The sequence below is a fragment of the Gambusia affinis genome, linkage group LG08 (assembly GCF_019740435.1).
Source record: "Gambusia affinis linkage group LG08, SWU_Gaff_1.0, whole genome shotgun sequence".
Lineage (NCBI taxonomy): Eukaryota > Metazoa > Chordata > Actinopteri > Cyprinodontiformes > Poeciliidae > Gambusia > Gambusia affinis.
Window position 1 is genome coordinate 12016642 of NC_057875.1, and position 21145 is coordinate 12037786.

Below are 21145 nucleotides of genomic sequence, written 5' to 3' on the forward strand. Positions count from 1 at the left end.
GCTTACTGTCAACACAGTGATAATTCAAAGAGATTTCTATTTTTTAAAAACAGGTGATAATAAAAGCTTGATGAATATACACAGAGATGAAGAACAACTTTCGTGGAAAGGCAGCTTGAGGTAAAGCTCAATTTAAACACAACAATCCATAACAAAACCAATCTATGTGCAGGCCTCTGATGAGCATCTAAAATCTGTTTTAGACATCAAAAAACTTTAACCTTTAGATCTATGAATCATTCATTGTTCAAGTCTCTTAAGTAAATAAAAATTAAGCAGGGGTTCCTCTAGTAAGACAAAGAGGAGGACCACATTTTACCAATGTCTTCATCTTCCTACATATACTTCAAAGGACAATGCCTTGTGAAAAATAAAACAGACTAGAGAAACAATGGGTTCATAACAGAGATTTAAGTCTTTGCATCACATTAAACCATATTTGCAACAATACAACATCATGCTTTCAGTCAGCATGTCAACAAGCTATCTTTCTGCTGCTCACGCTTCTTTTAGAGCCCACAGTGCTTCTCTATTCAGGACAGATGTTAACTCTCCTACTGTCCTTGTCTGAAGGACGCAAAATCTCTCTCTCTTCTTCTCTCTCACACACACATACACACACAGATAGATGAGAACACAAACCAAACCGGACACACAGTGAAGCCTGCTGAATGAAAATTAACCCCTGGTGGTTTACCCAGATAAAGTTACACACAAACATTCATGTGCATTTGCACAAACACACATTTATCTAGAGAGCCTTATTGACTTTTCGATTCCATGCTTCCACACACTCACACATCCCAACTTCCCCTGTCGTGTGCTCCAGCTGACTCTTTGTTCATGCTGTCTGTGTGTTGTCCTCAAAAACCTGGTGGATACAGCATGCAGAGTGAACAGAAAACACAGAGTACTAAAATGGGGCTTAAAATAACACAGAAAAATTTGTAGAACTTCCACTGAAGCATTGAGGGATTTTGGGTAGGCGACAGGGGGAAGGTGAACTCTGCTGTCCTACAGTATGCCGGTTATTTTCAGGGTGCTGCTGTGATGTGGAGGTGGATACAAGGCAACATCAACTCCAAGCTTGTTCCCCCTCCATTTCCATATCACCTACCAGGTTAAACACAAATGACCAGGGTTAGCATTTTATCATTTCATTTGAAGGTAGCTCTTCTGGAATTAAGCTGAACCTTCAAAAACTAGATTTGTGGAGCAAACTACGACAGCATCTTAAAATTGCATTATCCGTGCTTACAACTGAGGTGTCTGATTAGTGTGCTTTCAAAGAAATTGCAGAATAAAGTGGTAATCACCCCAGTACCACTCATGACCCTTGAAGTTGCTTGGGTCTGCTTCCACAACTGTTACTGCTCCATCAATCCTACTACACACCAGGGGCAGATCTGTGACCGTGACTGGACAGCAGTTCATTTTTCATCTGTAGTCACCCACTTTCCTCTAAGACTTTGACAAGGGGTTTATCTCTCTTACCCATGACTTTCCCATCTTCCAGCATGAATCAGTCACAGGGACGGTCTTGCAGTTCATCTTCATCTTTAAACAATTAAAAGCACTCCTGGGAAGTCTATTTTGTGTAGGCAGCCAATAAATATTCCTTAATACCATTTTCTGTAAAAGGTTGTCATTTTTAGTTCTTTTAAAATTGAAATATGACTTCCAAGACAAATAGCACTGAAACTGTGTCAATGTCCTAGACCGCAATGTCCAATTCTTTTTTAGCCGCAAGCCAAAAACTCCAGCATATATTTCATATCTCTGCTTTTTCTGATGCCTTTCCCCTCCTCCTCTCCCTCAGAATTGGTTCGTTTGTGGAAGAGCCTTCAGAGAGCTCGTTGTTGCCACGTAAGTATGAGAAGCAGAGACCAACGCCTATAAATACCTCAGCTCTGTCAAAGAGGAAAAAACCTTGAATAATTCAGTTACAATCAGACAACAGAAGGAACTACTTTACACGATCCTCAAACCCTGTGACAACTTATTACAGCACACATGTGAGGCCAAGGTCAAACTACAGATGCAGACCAAAAACTAATTCTGTAACAAGAAAGGAGCAGAATGTGAACAACAAATTTATCCCCAACAGAATCCTTAGAGGCTTTCAAAATCCCAGAAATGCAATGATTCATTTCCTGCAAATGATTTACTTTCTTTAACTGCCTAATAGTCCAACTGTAAATTTAGTAGCAGTATCAAGTTTTTGCCCACCTCCATTTCTAAAATTGATTGATTTGTACCATTTTACCCAAATAATAAATTTTTAAATAACCCTATGCCTTATGAAACAAACTGTGGCTGCATTCTAAGAGGGCATCTTTGTGGACAATGCAGATGTGATCCGGTTGCTGTGAGAATAAGACACAGCAGACAATCCTGCTGTATCTGAACATTTAAGGAGTGATATGAACTACCGGTAAATAGATGAATATACAAACGATGACAATTACTGTATCTAAATTGTACTTGTGTTAATACTTATTTTTTAAAATTATGTTCGAGGAAGATCCAGAATGACATTTCTATAGATTGACTCTGTTGTTTCCACACTCAATAGGAATTAAGGCCAAGGTTGATCAATAAGGGAGTTTGAAACAAAGCTTCCAGAGATAAAACCTAAATTTTAAAGACAATAATCACTGACAACGTGGGATTTATTTTCCCATGTCCTTCTCAAATAAAAGAGATGTACAGTGCACTTTTATTTGTACCACCTAATGTTCTTTTCATTATACAGCATAAGCATGAAGAGTAGTGTCTGTCATGTTTCGGTATTATGAACGTCTATAGATGAAGTGACCAAAAATGTCAACACTTTACCTGAAAAAACTACAGGTTCCGGTAATATAGGCAAGACTCGGAGAGCTGCAGAAACCTTCCTGTTTAGTTGTTTATCATTGAGTGCCTGCATGAGCATGAGCACATGAAACCAACTATCCCCCAGTTAAGTCCTTGTCAAATATGATATGTCTCTTGTCCACCATCAGACCGATTTCAGCATTGATTCATTCTTCAAATAGTATTGCCATCTATTATGATTTCATACGGATCTGTCCTCCACCAAGAGAGATAGCTCAACACACTTGACTGACTTCTGATGAGAGGTACAGCAAGTGACCATCAATCTGTGTTGAACAAACAAACAAGAGTCACACACACATACACACACACTTTAAAAATATGTAACTTTATGGCACGATCTGCAGAGGTTTTGTCAAGGGTTATATGGCTGGACTGTTCTTGTGCTGCCTGTCTATAATACTGACTCAGCTAAACTTTAACACCTAAGACATGTCCCACAACCTGTGCTTTATTATTTCTCTCGCTTTCATTCTCTCTCTTTTGCCTTTTAATAAGATGGATTAGTTGGCAATGCTAATCTATCTGCTGACTCCACACAGAATATAGACAATAAGTAAAGTGTGTGTTCGTGTATCGGCACAGAGGTGAATAAAAGCGTGTTCATTTGCATGCACATATTCTGCTCCTTTGTGTCAGCATTTAAATAGTCACTCTGAATTTTACCTGTCAGCACTGGAGAATTACTTGCTGATGAGTGACTTGCAATCTCTTTCAAAAAAAAAAAAAAAAAAAAAAAAGAGTAATGCAGCCAAATAATAAAAAAAAAGTTTTCTGAAAGAAGGTTCCACTGAATGGTAGTTTATGAACTTGCTCAGATTAGAACTGGATAATGAAAATAACAAAAGAAAGCATTCTAAAATATATACATAGAGCATGTTGAACTGAAGCAAAAGCAAACCACAGCTAAACGTGGACCACAACAAACTGGAAAATGTATTTACAGTTGTTTTTCTGTTGCACTTGTTTTTTTTTGTGTTTTGGAGTTTGCATCATTCATGCATTTTCAGCACATTCTGCTGTTTGCTGCATGTTTGCACCTGTTTGAAGCATTTTTTGCTATCTCTTGTGTATTTGCTCCTGTCACCCAGTGTAGGTTGTTCTGTTGACGTCACATTGCAGTGTCGATTGAGAGCATTGAACTTTCATCCCGAGAAGGTCAGGTGATCTTCTTGGGGGGGGGAAAACAGTTACCACTATTAATTCCCTGACACAATATTAAATGACAATTTTTCCATCAGTCATCTGTATAAACAATAAGTAATAAATCATAAGAGACACATATACAGTAAGCCTTATGCAGAATCTTGGCTACAAAGTTGGGATCAACACACAAGTACTCAGATATACAGACATAAGACAACTTATGTGTTGTTTTTGTATGTTTTTACTTTGTTTTATCAGTGTATACGCCTACTGAGTAAGTTATTTTACTTTCTGCAAACTGTGTCTGTCTGACAGCTGCTACTTAATTCACAAACCTATTCTGTTTAAGTAGAGTGACAGACTCTAACACAATTCCAGTCCATGGAATCAGGTGTTGACAGCAAACATTAATGTTGTATCACTAAACACTTACAAGATAAACAAAATTTCACTATGTATGGTGGAAGACTTTAGACTTTTACCCTTGCTATGTTTTAGCAACGGTAAATGTCTGGTGGACATTTAGTGAAAATTGATTTTTTACATTTGATTTTAATCAGTGATGATTAAACACAAATGAAAAATTCAAAACCAATGCTGATGGGTTGAAATGGTAAATGGCCTGTTTTGTATAGCACTTTATCAAGTCCTGAGGACTCCAAAATATCTCACACTACATTGATTCCATCAATGCTGTGACTGAATATAGTCACTCATTCACACAATATGCTAAGACTAATATAGAGAATGTTATTTTTTGCCTTCTCTTACTTTCCCTCTTTTTTAAAGTACTTATTTGGTTTCCAGTCCTAGAGGACTATCAGAACATCATCTACTTATGTTTTCTTAGAAGTCCTTTTTGTATTTCTTTGAACTGATATTCCAAGAAGACTTGGTTCCCCAAATGATAAAATCACATGGTCCACAGTGGTATTGTAAATGTGTCCCACTTAACTAGTCACTAGTAATGATTAAGATCCTGCTTCCTCTCCTTTTTATTTTCCTTGACAGCAAGATATATTAAGTCCCAAAATGAATTTCTCCAATCCTCCCCAATATGTTACTCAAATAGTGTTTAAACTAGGTTAAAACAAGCTACTATATGGAGATGATGGTGGTGATGGCAGTAGGTGTTCGCCAGTTCGATTCCTGGTCCGCCTGTCCACCCTTGTTGTTTGTGTCCTTGGGTAAGACACTTCACCTGTTGCCTGATAATGTTGGTGCAAAATTGTATCCTAACTTCAGTCAGACAGCTCCAGGGAGGCTGTAGCAACAATCCAGTAGTTTGCCATCATCAGCGTGTGAAGGTGCCCATTGAGATTTCAATTTGATGTATAAAGGACACTGTAAATAAAATTGATTATTATAATGTTATAACACACTACTTAAGGCATAAGTATAGTCTCTAACTACTTTATTAGGCACACTTTGCTGGTGCGGGTTGAGTCCTATTTAAAAATACTTTAGTTCTTGGTGGAATAGACTCAAGTGTCAGAAACAATCCTGAGAGACTAGGGTCCATATTGACATCATAGCATGACTCACTTGCACATCTCTTCTTCCACTAAAACTTAACTGATTCACTATTTGGGTTAACAGGCAATTGAACAGGTGTACCTAATAAAATGGATGACGAGAATAGCTGAAAATAAATTTCATTAAACTCACATTTCTTCATTTTTTATTGATCTGTTGTAACTTTTAAAATCTCAAATGTGTGTTCTCTTTAGCTGCAGAAGGAAAATTATCACAAATGGCAGAATTAAAGGCCTTAAAACACATGTCTATGTAATCAATCTTCTTAATGTTTCACTCAGTGAATTAAATCACAAAAATGAATTGACTTTTCAGTAAGCTCATGTCCAGCTTACTGAAATGCTAGCATGTTTGCTCGTTGTTTGAATACAATCTGTTGAAATAACGCACAGCATTTCAGTGGCATTATTGTTACTGTTTCTGGGGAAAAAAACTACTGAAAGGAGACATTATTCTTCAGTGTCAGTTTATCACCACAACCATCAAACACATAACTTTAACTGTCTGTGACTAATGACACAGCTGATTGTATTGTACTGTTTCTTGTATATTGCCCCTCTGGTACTTTCTAGTACTCATTTCTACTTTATTTTATTTTCACTCTATTTTTATTTTTATTATTTTTGCATTATTTGGGCAAAATAATTTCCCTGAAGGGATCAATAAAGTGATCCTGAATCTTGAATCTTTTCTGTGAAAGAAGGAAAATTCACTGACTAGTGTTATGACTGCTCTCTGAAAACAGCTGACAGAGCACCAGCATCTGCAAAAGTAAATCCTGGAATTGGATTCAGGTGGCATATAATCATAAAAAGTAAACCAAAAATACATATTTAAATTTAGTCCAGGAGTAATGGTATTTTAACAATGTCTTAATCTGAATCTGTGGATACTTTACATATTCCTTTTATAAATTTTATTTTCAGGCTTTTATAGAACTTCTCATTGCTAATTCTGTAAGACATTCTCATAAATTGGTGAATATGAGTCTTGCATATACATTGAAAATAAGAGCATCAGACTGTGAAATAGATGTATTTCAGTAGGGGGGGTCAGGTGAACACATCAATATTAAAAATACGTTAAGCATTAGCATTAGTTTAGAATTACAAGCAGAACTACACCACAGTTAGAATATCTCATACAATTATCAGAGATGAAAATTGTGTTGTTATAGATAGTTGTGCCTGTTAGGATCAGTCAGTTGTGAGATGTGTTGGGGAAGTGAACTGTGAGCTCCAAGTTAGTGACTCTTCTCTTGTCAGACTTTCACATTTTACAAACGCCTTCAAAAAGACGTAGACACAGGCCCAGTTTTAACTTGGACGATTGTAAAAAGTGTATGTTGCTTGACTGTCTAAAAATATTTTAGAAAATGTTCCTCTGATCTCATCATAACATACTCGGCTCAGATAAAAAAAAAAAAAGAGAGAGAGAGAGCTGGGCAACAGGAGGCCTTCCAATGTGATATTGAGCCAGAGAAATAAGGATATTGTTCAATTTCTTTCTGCTGCCTTCAGTGCCAACAACAGGAAAAGATATGCCCTTTGATGGCCTATAACATAATGAACCAACCATAATTAGCTCAGTAGTACCACTGTGAAGAGCAAGATGCATTCAACTGTGCATCCTCCTTAGATGCACTTGCTTTTGCTCATAACTTCTGATTCCTGCTTACTAATGAGACAAATTGCCAACGCTTCACAGTCAAAAAAGATCTGCAGATGCTCTCTATCCCACCAAGAGTCAGTATTTGGCATTTAGTTTCTACTGCTTATGCTGTCTATTCCCTTGGGTAAGAATGACCAAGCAGCTGTTTAACAAACCGAGAAACTTGCATAAACTGTGTGCTTGATATATCGACTTTCCCTGAGTTAGTTGCTTTGCAGGGAGAACACTCATTGTATGAAACCCAACATCTTGAGCAGCACCCCGGAGTGAAAATCTAATATGAAAACATGCATTGTGTTCGTTTTTTCCAAACCAACTTGCTTTAATAAATTTACAAAGACAGAGGGAAGTAATCTACATTTCAACCTTTTGTTGGAGATCACTATGAGGCAACACTGCAAGACTAAGACTGGAACATCTAAGCAACGCCAATGTGATTCAGTCTGATGATGCCAGTCATGCTACTAGCCAAGATGATCATCAATTTAAGGTATTTTCTCCCACCCGTATTGCCTTGATGGACTTCTTAATCACCACAGTAGAGTCCTTTTGCTTCCTGGGTATCAAAATTGGTCACCACCTCAAATGGGAACTAGACCTCACCAAAAAACTGAGCAGAGGATGTTCTTCTTGCTGCAGCTGAAGAAGGTCAACCTGCTTTTGGATTTCACTTCTACACAGTCATCACAGAGTTCACCCTCATCTTCTTTATCACAACCTGGTATGCTACTACCACCGCTGAAGACAAGAGCAGGATGCAGTGTATCTTTCACTTTGCAAGACGTTTGTTCCCCCAGGACCCTGAAGAGTGCTGGGAAGATTCTTGCCAACCCATGTCACATCAGACATGGACTTTAATATCAAAGTAAATAATTGATTTTTACAAAACAATAATTAAATAAACAAAATTGCAAAAACATAACTGATTGCATAAATGTTCACCCAGTCCAAATACTTCACAAATGGTCTTGGTGTTGTGGGTCTGGTTGCAGGAATAAAAATAAAGGTATATTCCCCTTGTTGAGTAATTCACCTTATGGAAGTAAAGCCACAGCAGAGCAAATCCAGTTTGGGTAATTCATTTGAACATTTTCTCTACACAAACTCAATTGGACATAAAAATATCAGTTAGGTTTCCACCATAGATATGATTAAATCTAGAAAGAGAAGAGATCCTTGCTAATACTAAGTGTTGGCCACAGTGTGATCCCTTATGTAATCCAATTGCACAATTTCCCTATCACTCTTTTTTTCTTTGGTACCCCTCACCTCCTTCTTCACGTCAGTCTTTTCTGGTGCAGCAACACTTATGCTTAAGCATTCTAAGGGAGTGCAGACACACTCCAAAACTTCTTAATGGGCACGCTAAAAATAGCTCAGGCTGGATCTGACTGGGCTGATTCAGGCAGCTGTGAGTCATTCAGCTGTGCTACTATGTAAAGAGAGCGAAGGGACATAGCTAATATGCACAAAAATAAAGAAAGAACAAGAAGTTTGCACATCTTTATAACCACTCCACAAATCAGGAGAATTACAAATAGCGTAATGCTAAAAGACAGAGCTGTGATCCTTAGGGACATTCAACACTGCATTATGCCAAGAAAGACAAATTAAAGCTCATTCTATGAAAATCATGGATGCTGTTCAGCATAAGAGTGGCATATTTGTCTTCGGGGAGCTACACAACATCTTCTTACTGAAAGACAGAAAGATGGGAAAGGTGGGGGTTGGACGGTTCTGCTGGAGGGCTGTAAGATCCCAACAGATTGTCGACAACAGATTAACAGTGCCATTGCAGAAAAAATGAGTGTCATCGCAATTAGTTTGCATCATTAGAAAAGGAAGAGCAGTTCACAGTCACATCATTATCCCCTTCATCGCTGCAAGTAAACATCCACTATTAACCCCAAGTAACAGGCCAGCACCATGTGTGCATATGTGTATGAGAGAGTGAGCAGAGTGTGTGCAGATGTTCAGTATGTGATGTTCTGCTATGTTATATGGACATATAATATTTTTAGCTGAAAAGCAACATTGTTTAATCTTAAGCATCATATGGCCGTGACAAAAAGCTTGAACACATATCAGCTGTTCACCACTAGATGATTAATGTGCCATTCAATTGATAGTTGCTGCAGTATTTTTTTCTTTTTCCTTCATCAGCCATGTTTTCTGTTTCTTTTCATCTTCTGTTGCCTTTGACTCATCATCTTCCCCTGTCTGTCCCCTCGAGCACTAGCTGGAGATGAACTGCTACTCGCAGGTAGCTCTGGCCATGCAGAGAGAGAGGAGCAGAGTGGTGACAGATCACAACCAGGAGAACCGGTGATAGTTTAAACTGCCTCTTTCATGTGGCCACCTGCTTCCTTTCTCTGTCTTTCTCATTTTCTGTCCCTCTGACTGAAACTGTCCTCCCCCTTTTTTGTCTCCCTCCGGTTCTTCCATCATTGCTCTTTCAAACCTGGCAGAGGAGAGATGGGAATAGATAAAGAAAGATACCACTTTCAGAGTCATGGCTCATGGTGATGTGCAGTGGTAGAGTGAAATTGGCCAATAGCAGGAAAGAGAGAGAGCACACTCAATAGTATTAAGGTTACTTAATTGTGGGCTGGGTTGTCTTTCGTGCTTCACTATGCTGAGACATATTGCCCTCGATGTCAGTAATGGCTCAATGGCTGCTTCCTGATAAACAAACCGTGCGTGTTTATGTGTGTGCCAGTGAATATCTTACCGTGTTCTCCTGAGTTGTACTGTGGCTGGATGGCTGCTGATGGATGTTAGGGTGAAGGATGAGATTTTAAATGCTTCAGTAGATTCAGAAATTACCAATTTCGTTAATGGCATAATTTAGTTCACTGGCTAGCTCATAAATGAATCTAAATACATTGACATTACCGAGAAGTACGCAGTATAGGCAACATTTTACATTTACCCCTTGTGAATATTATATTATATTATATATATATATGAATTATTGAGAAATGGTGACTTACAAGTCTTGCCCCTAATGCAGAGTCCATATTATCAAAGAATTCTAAGATTAAGCTTCCAATGACATAATTTTAGGAAAATTCTCAATTTCTGGAATTCTACAGTTTTTCTTACATACATTCACAAAGCACCTTAGGCCCTAAGTCCGACTAACGTGACAAAAGATTAGTATTGAGGAGGACTTTTATTGAGTTTAAGAGTGTCTTAAGCAGGGGCGATGTTGGAGAAACTGACAGAAATGAGACATAAGGTCTGTAAACTGGATAGAGCTGTGCCAACCGCAGGCATTACTTCTGTGTTTGTTTTTTGCATCTTTACTTCCCCATTTCATGTTGTACAAACTGTTGGCCACTGAGTAAAATAACTGGTCTCTTTGTCATGTCATATATGCACCAGGGAATCAATAAGTCGAGGTAAATACAGGTATCAGAATCTGTGATAAACTTAAAAAGATAAGTTATGGTTTAGTTCAACTCAATTCAAATTCAGAGATACTTAATTGTTGTAGAAAATAAACTCAATAGATTGATTGATTTATTGATCTCAGAGGGAAATTAAATGTTGTTTCTCATATTAATTCAAATTCTTTAGTTAAGAATTGTTTCCATCACATTTATGCTAAAGGGATTGCCAAGGTAACAATGGCACTGATGATTTTGTCAAAAAGACATAACACAAAAGAAAAACAATAAAAGGATAAGAAACTCAAATTTAAGGTGTGGGTATTTTTTCCAGGCGAGATTATGCTTCTGCAATAAGAGATTTGTTTATTTTAAAGGTTTTAACACAATAACAATTATTATTCATCGAGCTTAAATTTTCTTTAAATATGAACCCAAGTAAATATAGGCTACCCAACACAAATTAAAACCCATATAGGCTGCTGAGGTAATTTGTTGGATCCACTTCAGACTCCACACAGCACCATTACAGGCACATGACAACAATCTGCTCAACAACATTACAGAAAAATAACGACACAATAGGATGGATATATTGAGGTTGACTGTAATTTTTAATCCCTCAAAAAAAAAACTAGATCTCAGAGAGTTCCATTTTTCAAGATTTATGAGTGAGTGGACTTTAATATCGCCCCATCTCCCATCATGCCTCCTTGCTTCTCTCTTCTTTCTAACTGAAAGACATGCTCAACCATCTCTGTTTCCCTGTCTCTTAGAGTATACTCCACCATCCGTCTCTCTGGCTATCAGGCCCCTTTCTTTCCAACCTTTCCCTATCTTTTTCTCACAATGCATTTAAATCGGGTATTTAGAGATTCCGGCTGTTCTCCCCTCTTCACACCTGCTCTGAAGTAACCTCAATCCCTCAACAACGCTTTTAACCAAGAAAATGCCCCAGCTGCTCCAGAAATAGGCTGGAGGAGACATCTGCCAAATCACACAAGGAAGGAGGTGATATTTATGAGAGGAAAAAAAGTCCCTGTCCCATTACTAAATGTAGTTTTTTGCTGCACCGCTAAACTGCCTCACAAGATGGCCTACTGGTTTCCATGATGCTTCCTTATGAGGAGTTTAGCGCTGCACATGTTGTTGCCCTCGGGAATGCACCAAACAAAATGTGCCATCTGTTAGTTAAATGGCTGTCCAAACCGAAATGTGGTCACATTAATCTGATCTACTCCCAGTTGTTTACTAGTTACAATGTTTACATTGATCTCTGCTGCAGTAGCATGGATGATTTGGTAAGAAAAATAACCCGGATGCTAAGAGTGGCCAGACTTTATTGCTCTAACTTGCTGGAGGTAGTATATGGCATCCGTTTTAAAATTTGGATTGTTTCTTTTCCGATCAGAGGATCTTGCACCAAGATAAAATTAAGAACTGTTATCACTCAGGACATGCTGTCTGGGAAGCAAACATAATGAAGCTGAGAATATGTACTGTAATCTCCTGTAGTTGTCATTCCTTTTTAAAATTTACATATCAGATGTGACAAATGGAAATAATCTTGAGGTGATAACAGAGTTTAAACCAAAAGTGTCATTTACAACACATTTATTTTTTACATGTTATGCAAAATTTAATTCCAATTTATTTTAATCTAATTATGCTGTTTTTTTTGTTTGTTTGTTTTTAACATGTAATTACTTTTTAACATGATGATCTTTGTTTGTGTTTGTGCTGCTCCACTGTGTCCTCAAATTTCCCCTTGAAAATAGACTTAAATCTAAAATCAGGCTTTGTTTTAGTGTTTTGGTGTAGTAAAAGCAGTATCCTTCTCAAACTGCCTGGCACCAATGTCTTTGGCTGGCACCTATGTATTTTTGTGCAGACTGATAACAGGAAAATGAGAGCATGCATCAGGCTGATAACAGCTGGCATGGAGTGGTAGATTGGTTGTGTTTTTCTTAGAAGGCTTTTTATAAAGCAAGGATGTGCAACTATGCCTGGAGAAATTGGCAGAGTATTTCTTCTGCTGTTTCATCTGTGAAGCTAAAGGTTGAGGAATAAAGAAGATCTTCCTTGATGCAGCACTGGCTTCCTTTTTTGTATAAGATGAACAATACTGTATTCACATAGACACGTGTGCAAGTACAAGAAAAACCTTTTAACCTTCCAGGGTCCCTTAAAATTATATGTTTTTCTTTAATTTTGCATAATTTGGGCTGTTTTTCTGAAAATTTCACAAAGTTTGGCCAAAATTGGTATTTTAGGTGAAAGTTTCCAGTTTTTCTATATTTGCTTTTACTCTAAATATTTAATTACTAAATCAAGCAGTCTTTTAGCCTTTTGGCCTTTTCTTCTACAACTCAGTTTATTTATAATTATATACTGTAAATACACTACCACTTAAATATAAGATGAGCTTTTACACCAGCTTTTATTTGTCCCTTGAATAAAAGCCCTTTTGGAAATCCGTTCAAAATATTTAAATTTTTTATGTTTCAATGGGGGAGGGTCTCTCTATTCTAACACAATGTAAATCTACAAAGTGCCTGCATGAAAAAAAAACAAACAAACTATCCAGTGAATAAAAATTGATAAGAATCAAAGCTACTGCCTATTTCTGAAACTCCCAGGATTGGACATTAAAAAATAAAATCCCATTTATTTAGAAAGCTAAAACAAAACAAAAAACACGTACTCAAAACATCACAGCAAGTTCAAAACATCTTGGACTGTTGTACTATGTGCACAATATCCACATTAATTTGTACGAGGATATGAATTATGATTTCTTACCAAGCCTTGGGTCATACTGTCTCATTTGAACTTCTTCCACACAGTCTGCTGGGAACCAGCCTGTTCTTCCTTTGACAGTGCCTTCCCAGAAACCTCCTTCACCTATACTTAGTACTGATGCAGAGAGAAAGAGAGGGAAATTATTAGTAATTACACAGAAAACCAGCTTCATGCGATATCACTGAGACCGTAGAGGCTGTGGAATGTTTTAAAATAACCAAAAGGCACACGCGAACAAAAAGCAGAGTGACGTGAAGCATTTTATGAGCTTATTTCATACAAAATGCATCTGAATGTGCAAAGACAACGGGGAAAACAACAAGTTTATGTTTAAAAACTGCAAACATGATATTAACGAAAAGGGTGAAAGATACAAGCATAATTATGATTTGAATTCAATGAATTACAGCATAGTAGGAGAGTAGGCTGCAGCTACTGACCCCCTGAATAGTGAACTAAACGTGACATGATGCCGTTGAAAATGACGTGGTTAAGCAAAATGCTATCGTCACAGCTAAGTGGAGTAATTTTAAAACTGCTAATATTTCTATCAGTTGCTTTTCAGCTGCTGCAATATTAAATTTTTTACAAAATATAAGAATTTCTTACATAAAATAACCTGTCTATCCTACTAAGTTGTGTTTACTGTCTAAGTCTCCTGTATAGTAAGCATGATGTAGTGATCTATGTGAGGGAGGAAATGTAAACATTTTACACACAAATGATATTTCGTTAAACAACTCATGAATAAATGTATTCACATTTCCCCCCATTGATAATATGTGGTTTTAAAACAGAACAAATTTATAAAAAGGGAGTCGGATATTTAAAAGAGGAAAAAAGTGAAAGAAAAACTGTGTTTTTGAAAGGCATCTGGAAAAGACACAAGAGGATGGGAAAGGGAAGAGAGAGATCCCCCCCAACTTCTCCCATGATAATTAGAGATGAATGTACAGTTGATATTGATCTTCCCTGCAGGGCTGAGCTAGCATGATAATTTCTACAGCACTCATCTATTATCCCACCAAACTAACAGACACACCCGTGCGAACACACATGCAGACTCCTCAGAGATCACCAGCTGTAACTGAGGCTTTGCCTGAGCGAACCCTTCTACACTGGTTGCTAGGATACGTCAGTACGATGTTGCAGCCGGCAGACAGCCCACTAAATGATGTACTCTACTTCCTCCAACTATATTCCACTCTGGCATGGGGACATGTTATGGTGATGTAACCTGGGGGTCTATAAAAGACAGCCAGTGGGTCTGCTGAATGCTACAATGCTCCCCATTCACATTGTTACACAGTGTTTAAAACCCTTACAAGATTTCCTGACGATCAGTGTGGGTTCACATTTGATTTAATCTAAATCTTCTCCACAGACATGCATGAGGAGGCCAGCTCAAAACCAGCTCTGTTAGATGATAAAAGCTTACATTATTATATCAAAGTATGATTTATCCAAGTTTCTTTTAGCTGTCACCATATTTTGGGAAATAGTTATTAAACCGGTAATCATTTTCTGAAGAAAATAAGTCAATATCTTACTTATATTTGCAGTGACAAAAGGTAAACCAAGGTTAAAGCTAATTATTTTAGTGAATCTCAACATCGGATCGCATGTTAACCATTTCATTGGATTAAAAAGCAACTAGTTACAAGAGCAAAAGAGTGTATCAAAAGAACAAATTGGAGTTTATTGATTCCCCAGAAGAATAAAATAAACAGTATACAGAGTTCCCCTCTCTGGATTTCCCCTTAAAGCAACTTCACCCTCCCTCTCACCTTAGTGGACCCAGCGACTCCATTTTTTCATCGTTAAACTTTTCATTTCAGTTTACTCCACCCACCTTCTGTCCCCTGTCTACTTCTCAGTGTTTTAAATGATTTCCTATTCACCGCCTTGTTCTCTCTCTTTGTCAGCATGCCTGTCTATACTGCATAGAGGTCTCTGCAGCAGACAGGTGCCAGCTGTGTTCTCTATTCCCCATTGGCAGGAACGAAAGAAAAGGTAAGACCTCAGATTGATCTTAAAAGCTGCCCTGGTTTAGTTCACACACTTTCACATCCACCATTTTGTTTCAGGGCTTTGACACATGTTCCTCAGAACTTGTGTATCACTGGGCACTTTTAGAAATCTGTAAAATTGCACTACATTGTGCTTAAAAATACTGTAGGAAAAGAGCTGTCCAAAGTTTAAAAGTGAAGTTGAAAAAATATTGCTTCATAATTTGTTTTACAAATACATATCTGAAAAGTGTGTGGTGGAATTTATTCACTTCCTCTACATCAATTTGTTACATCCAGTCAATCCGGGCAGAGAGTGGTTGTGAATGTCTTTTGTTTTTTTGGGTTTTTTTAAGATTCCCAATTGTGTTTAGGTTTTAACTTTGTCTGGCCCGTTGAATGGGAATCATTTTACAAATGGCAGCATTTTTAAGATCTCTGTCCTGCTGGACTTTTTGTGACTAACAGGTTTTCTTCTAGGCTTGTCTCACATACAGAATAGTGCCTCTCATGGTGGCAGTATGTTAGAGTAGCTCTGTTATATTAGTTCTTATTTGTTCATGTTTGGATAGTTATTCCCTCTGGCTTTGCATGCTGTGCACCTGGAGTTATTATTGTCATCACATTTTAGCTTTTGAGTAACTGTTTAACTTGGATCTGATCTGTTTTTAAACAATGTTACTCTTCTATAAAACAAAGTTCTGCGGAAATCAAGGTTATTGGTAGTCCTGTCAACACATTTCCCAACTTGAATTGTGCCTCTCAGGCTCCTCCAGTTTATACATGGGCCTTTTGGCTTTATTCAGTTCCCCTTCGAATATTTTGGTTCTGATCATCTGTGAAAAGTAACTTAATTACAAATAAGCAAATATAAAACTCTGATATGTTTGGCGGTGTGGTGCCAAACATATCAGCATGTCTGACATCATGTTTGGCTGATGTGAGTGAATATTAAAGTTTAAATACATTGTTTCTTTGTATAGACGGATGTAGCTTTTCAGTCAGTATATGACTGTCATATGTACAATCCAAAAGACGGAAACATCTTCAAGAAATAAGATAAATGTAGTTGCCTTTTACGTCAGCACTTTGAACATTTTTGTGTAACATCATGGAAAAATCAAGGGAAATCTCTCAAAATGTCAGAAAACAAATTGTGTTCCTCCATGAGTCTGGTTCATATGTACAGCATTCAGATTTCTGAAGGTGTCATATTTATCTGTTCAAACTAAAATTTAAGCATTAAGTCATAATGACCAGTATTTGCTGGAAAAAGAAGAACATTTTCAAGCTTGGAAACAGTAACCCAAATGTAAAATATAGGGGTGGCAGCATCATGTTGACCGTGGAACTTCACAAAATCAATGGTATCTTGAGGAAGGAACATTGAGAGAAAATATTGATACAAGATTTTAAGGCACCAACTAGGAAGATAAAGCTGGAGAAAAATTGGGTTTTCCATATGGACAATAACCCTAATTATACTGCCAAATTACTTCCACAGGGGAAATCAATGCCCTAAAGTGGCCATCACAAAGCCCTTTTTCTACTGTAGAAAAATTGTGTAAGTCTGTCTTTAACTGTTCTGATGTTACAGAGTCTAGATGTAAAGCTGAAAGGATATTTGCAAGTCAGATTGCCTACAATCTGGAAAGGTACAAAAAAACTCTCTTTTTTTTCCCCTCAAAAAGGAAATTGTTTAAGACATGTATGAATTTCTACATGGATATTCTATTTTTTACTTTTATTTACCCAAGTACACTTAGATAAAAGAAACAAGACCAGGAAGATAATTAAAATTTTTTCCTCTGTTGCTAGAGTGCTTCGTTACTTGCTAACATGATCATGAATCTTGCAAATCAGAGGTGAGCTCAAAGGAGACAACACAGTTCTGTTTTCACAAAGCAGATTAGAAATATATTCACCATGTTGTTGTTTATGTCCAACCAGACAGCTTTAATAATGAGTCATAGCTGCACACAGAATTTATGAAAACCGGTATTGAAAATGTCTAAAGAGTTTTGGCAATGATCACACTGAACAATATGTCACAAAACATGCCAGACATATCCTGAATTAAACTGTAGGGTTCATTAAATAAATTGGTTACATTTTAAAAAGGTACCCTCCTTTTCTGTCAGGATTTTTCAGGGATTAGCTAAATTACAGTTCATTAATTCTGGCAATCAACACCTCAGCTGGACACATGCTTTTGCAGCACAGCCAGACTCGGAGCCATAATCAACACCACAGGTCAACTAGAGAGACGAAGGTCCCATTAATTGACACAAAGTCACACATGAACACACTGTGCTGCACACTCAGACTGGGAATTTATCTAGCCAGGTTGCAGTCTGGACTCTCGCATCCATGTAACCTCAGTTATAATGAATGGAGATTTTAATGCTTGTGAAGTTTGGTTTAAAACTTGTAGGTTTTAATTCTGAGTATTGCTACATATTTATTGTTAAAAACCTCCACAACTTTTCACACGCTGATGATGGTAAGCTATACATTGTAGCTACAGCTGCCCTGGGGCAGGCTGAAAAAGGACTGCCATACAGTCCGTGCCAGAGGGCCCTTTGACCACCACCACCGGGCAAGGTGGGCAAAGTGTCTTTCCCAGGGACACCACGACTGAGAAGAATGGGACAACTAGCAACCCACCGATTAGACAAACTGCTACCTGCTGAGCCACTGTCATCCACAAGAAAGCAACTGAGATTACAGGAAAACATAACTTTCTGCAGCAAAGACCTAACAAAATGCGCCTCCAACTAGATATTTACATATACTGTACAAAAAAGCCACATTGTCCTTAAGTCACGCAACTAATTTGACGGAGGATCATTGTCCATTTAAAAAATACCATTTTACTCAAGCTTCTAAGTTCCTATTGAGATGTGGTTTCAATATTTCCATATCATCTTCCTTCCTTGTGATGGCGTCTGTTTTGTGAAGTGCACCAGTTCCCACTGCAGTAAAACACTCACAAAGTGATGCTATAAGTTGCTTTGGAGTAGTGGCATCTTCCTCTCTGATTAGCTTGTAAGCCCATGAGGGTATATTTCACAAATAATACATCCTTACAATCTGCAAACAATGTTTTCACAAGGTCTTTTCCTTTTGTTCTGGAGTTGATACAAAGCTGTGCCTTTAGTTATGCAAATGCTATAAATTTACCAATTACAAGTTTGCAACGCCTGTACATTATCTTCAGGGCTATTTGAAAGGCATTCAATACTAAGACAAGATATGGGTAATGGAAACACATTTTTTAATTATTCTGGAGTTTAGCAAATGTAAATGACTTTATTGTCCTGACTTACGTAAAACCGGAAATTCAGATTTAATATCAGACAGTGAAAACATTATGTGTTTATTTCTACATGTCATGGGAATATTTTGTTTGGACTGGTTTGTGTCACATCTATTGGCACCAAGTAACTGTTGTTTATTTACAATCCAACTGACAACAGAAGCAGTTGGCTTAAGTTTAGAGAAAACTACCATCTGCTCACATCAGCCAAACATATCAAGGTTGCTTGAATGCGCTTGATGATGCAAATAACTAAAGCACACGTACTGGTCAAACAGCCAAGCATTTCTGAAGGTAGAAAAAACAAACCTCCACCAGCCAAGACAATCTGATCTCATTCCAGGCTAACCCTGTCCAGCTCCCTTAGGATACATTTAAAAGCAAAAGGATCTACAGACATAACTACAGACAGATGCAGAAAAGCCCTGGCACAGCATCACAAAGAGAAAACCCATTCTTTAGTGATGTCTGTTCAGTGAGAAGGTAACTCTCAGAGGACTTCAGGTAAAGCAACATCATTTTTTCTTCTGAAAATACTAAAACCTTCCTTTATTGCTGTTTTTTGTGTAGAGCGTCAATTCAGCAAACCATACATCTATCTCATACAAACACCCAGACTTCCTTTCTGTATGCACACACAACTTGAAACATGATCTTGTATGAGAGTAATGTTGTTGGGTTATGCCGTTTTATGTAAGTGTAATATGATTTTGTGGCAAACACTGTTCTGCATGCTCCCATTTTTTGATTGTTTAACGTCTCACTGGGATGCCAATGGAAACAATGAAAAGACGAACCACAAAACACGATTAGAAAACACGGTATCATTAGCGAGGGCCTCGGGGAGTGAGAGGCAGATAGAAAGAGGCACTGACAAAGAGAGATGACAGAAAGCAGGATGCAGACAGAAATTTACAAAAGGGAACAGCAATCATTGAACAGACACATACTTATTTATGAGTTATCAAGAAGTCTGCCGTACAGTATTGTTCTCTCTGTGCCTCATGCTTCTTCATCTTGCCCTTGGTTAAGGCAGTCACGACTCCTGGTTTAAAAATAGCATCAGTGAGGATGCAGAGCTATTTATACTCTTCACACGCCCTGTCTGCATGCTTCAATGCACCCCTGCATACGGGTGAGTGTGTGTGTTTTTTGGCAGCGCATGTCAGAGGAGTGAATGAACTCTTTGATTCTCTCTCTACTATGTTCTAATGCTTTAACCTTTTATAGTCATACTCACTTATAGTTATTCATGTAGTTTTCTTTCTTTTTCATTTAGCTTTTATTTATTTACACAGTAAAGGCAAGATAAAGTGTTATGAAGGCAACTATAATCGATAAAAAAAATAACAAGAACTACAAACTTAACAATTTGGAAAACATTGCAGAACAATGTTATTCCATCACAACAGTGGATGCATTAAAGTTTTATTTTTGCCTGTAGACACAAAAAATGGAGGGCATATCTGAATTGATGTACTTTTAATTTTTTTGACTCACTACCAAATATTTACGCTAAAGGCATTTGCCCTGTCGAAAATGCTATACTGAATTTGTTAAACATGAAAACAATACATTTTCATTTCCACAAGATAAAGCGATAGAATATCTTCAGCTTGAAGTTAATGCAGTCAAACATAAAGTATGTGATGTACTAAAGTTTCAAAGACGTTGTGTTCTTTTTTGATTAAGGGGACGTGAGTTGACTGATTCCTCTGTGATATTTATTAGGAACATCAGAACAGGGGCTGCAGGTTTTAGCAAGGTCCAGTAACAGGCTGAAAAGGTAATGTTCCAACATTCAGATGTTAGTTATATACTTTAGAATGACATCAAACAAGATAAAAATGCATCTATCTAAACCAACGATTTGCAGCTAATCTTCTATGCACTGACTTCCTTTAAATCTCAACTAAAAACCCACTTCTTTAGAGTTGTATTTGAAATGTAATCAATTACAAATTTAATGACGGAACCTGACTTAATGTTGTGTTTTGATTGTTGATTCTATGTTGCATTGTGTTTTTATGTCTGATTTGATGTAAAGCACTTTGAAATGCCTCACTGCTGAAATGTGCTATACAAATAAAATTTGATTGATTGATTGATTCTGTTTTCTTAGACTGACACTTAGATAAGGATTAATAACCCTCTAATTTTTCTACCTTAACGTCACATGGTATCTCAAAAAGAACTTTATTGAGGACATGGTACCATACGATTAATAAATCTCAGCAGATGTATATTAAGCATTACAGGAGGAGCATTAAGGGGGGCGTTTTTGAAACACCTAATGTTGCCAAGCAAACACTTGTTGGCATACACATTTAATAAATGTCCCTTCTGATTTTGAAAATGACTACAGCACTGAGCATGAACTTGCTGAACCGTTT

At 37.4% G+C, this 21145-nt stretch overlaps 1 protein-coding gene across 1 annotated transcript in view; it reads right to left on the reverse strand.

Annotated features, from left to right (window-relative positions):
* shank3a (SH3 and multiple ankyrin repeat domains 3a) overlaps positions 1 to 21145 on the reverse strand; it is a 177513-nt gene that overhangs the window by 30530 nt on the left and 125838 nt on the right. The window contains exon 15 of the mRNA XM_044123713.1: positions 13425 to 13538. Within this exon, the coding sequence (XP_043979648.1) occupies positions 13425 to 13538 (114 nt within the window). The remainder of the gene's footprint in view (positions 1 to 13424; positions 13539 to 21145) is intronic.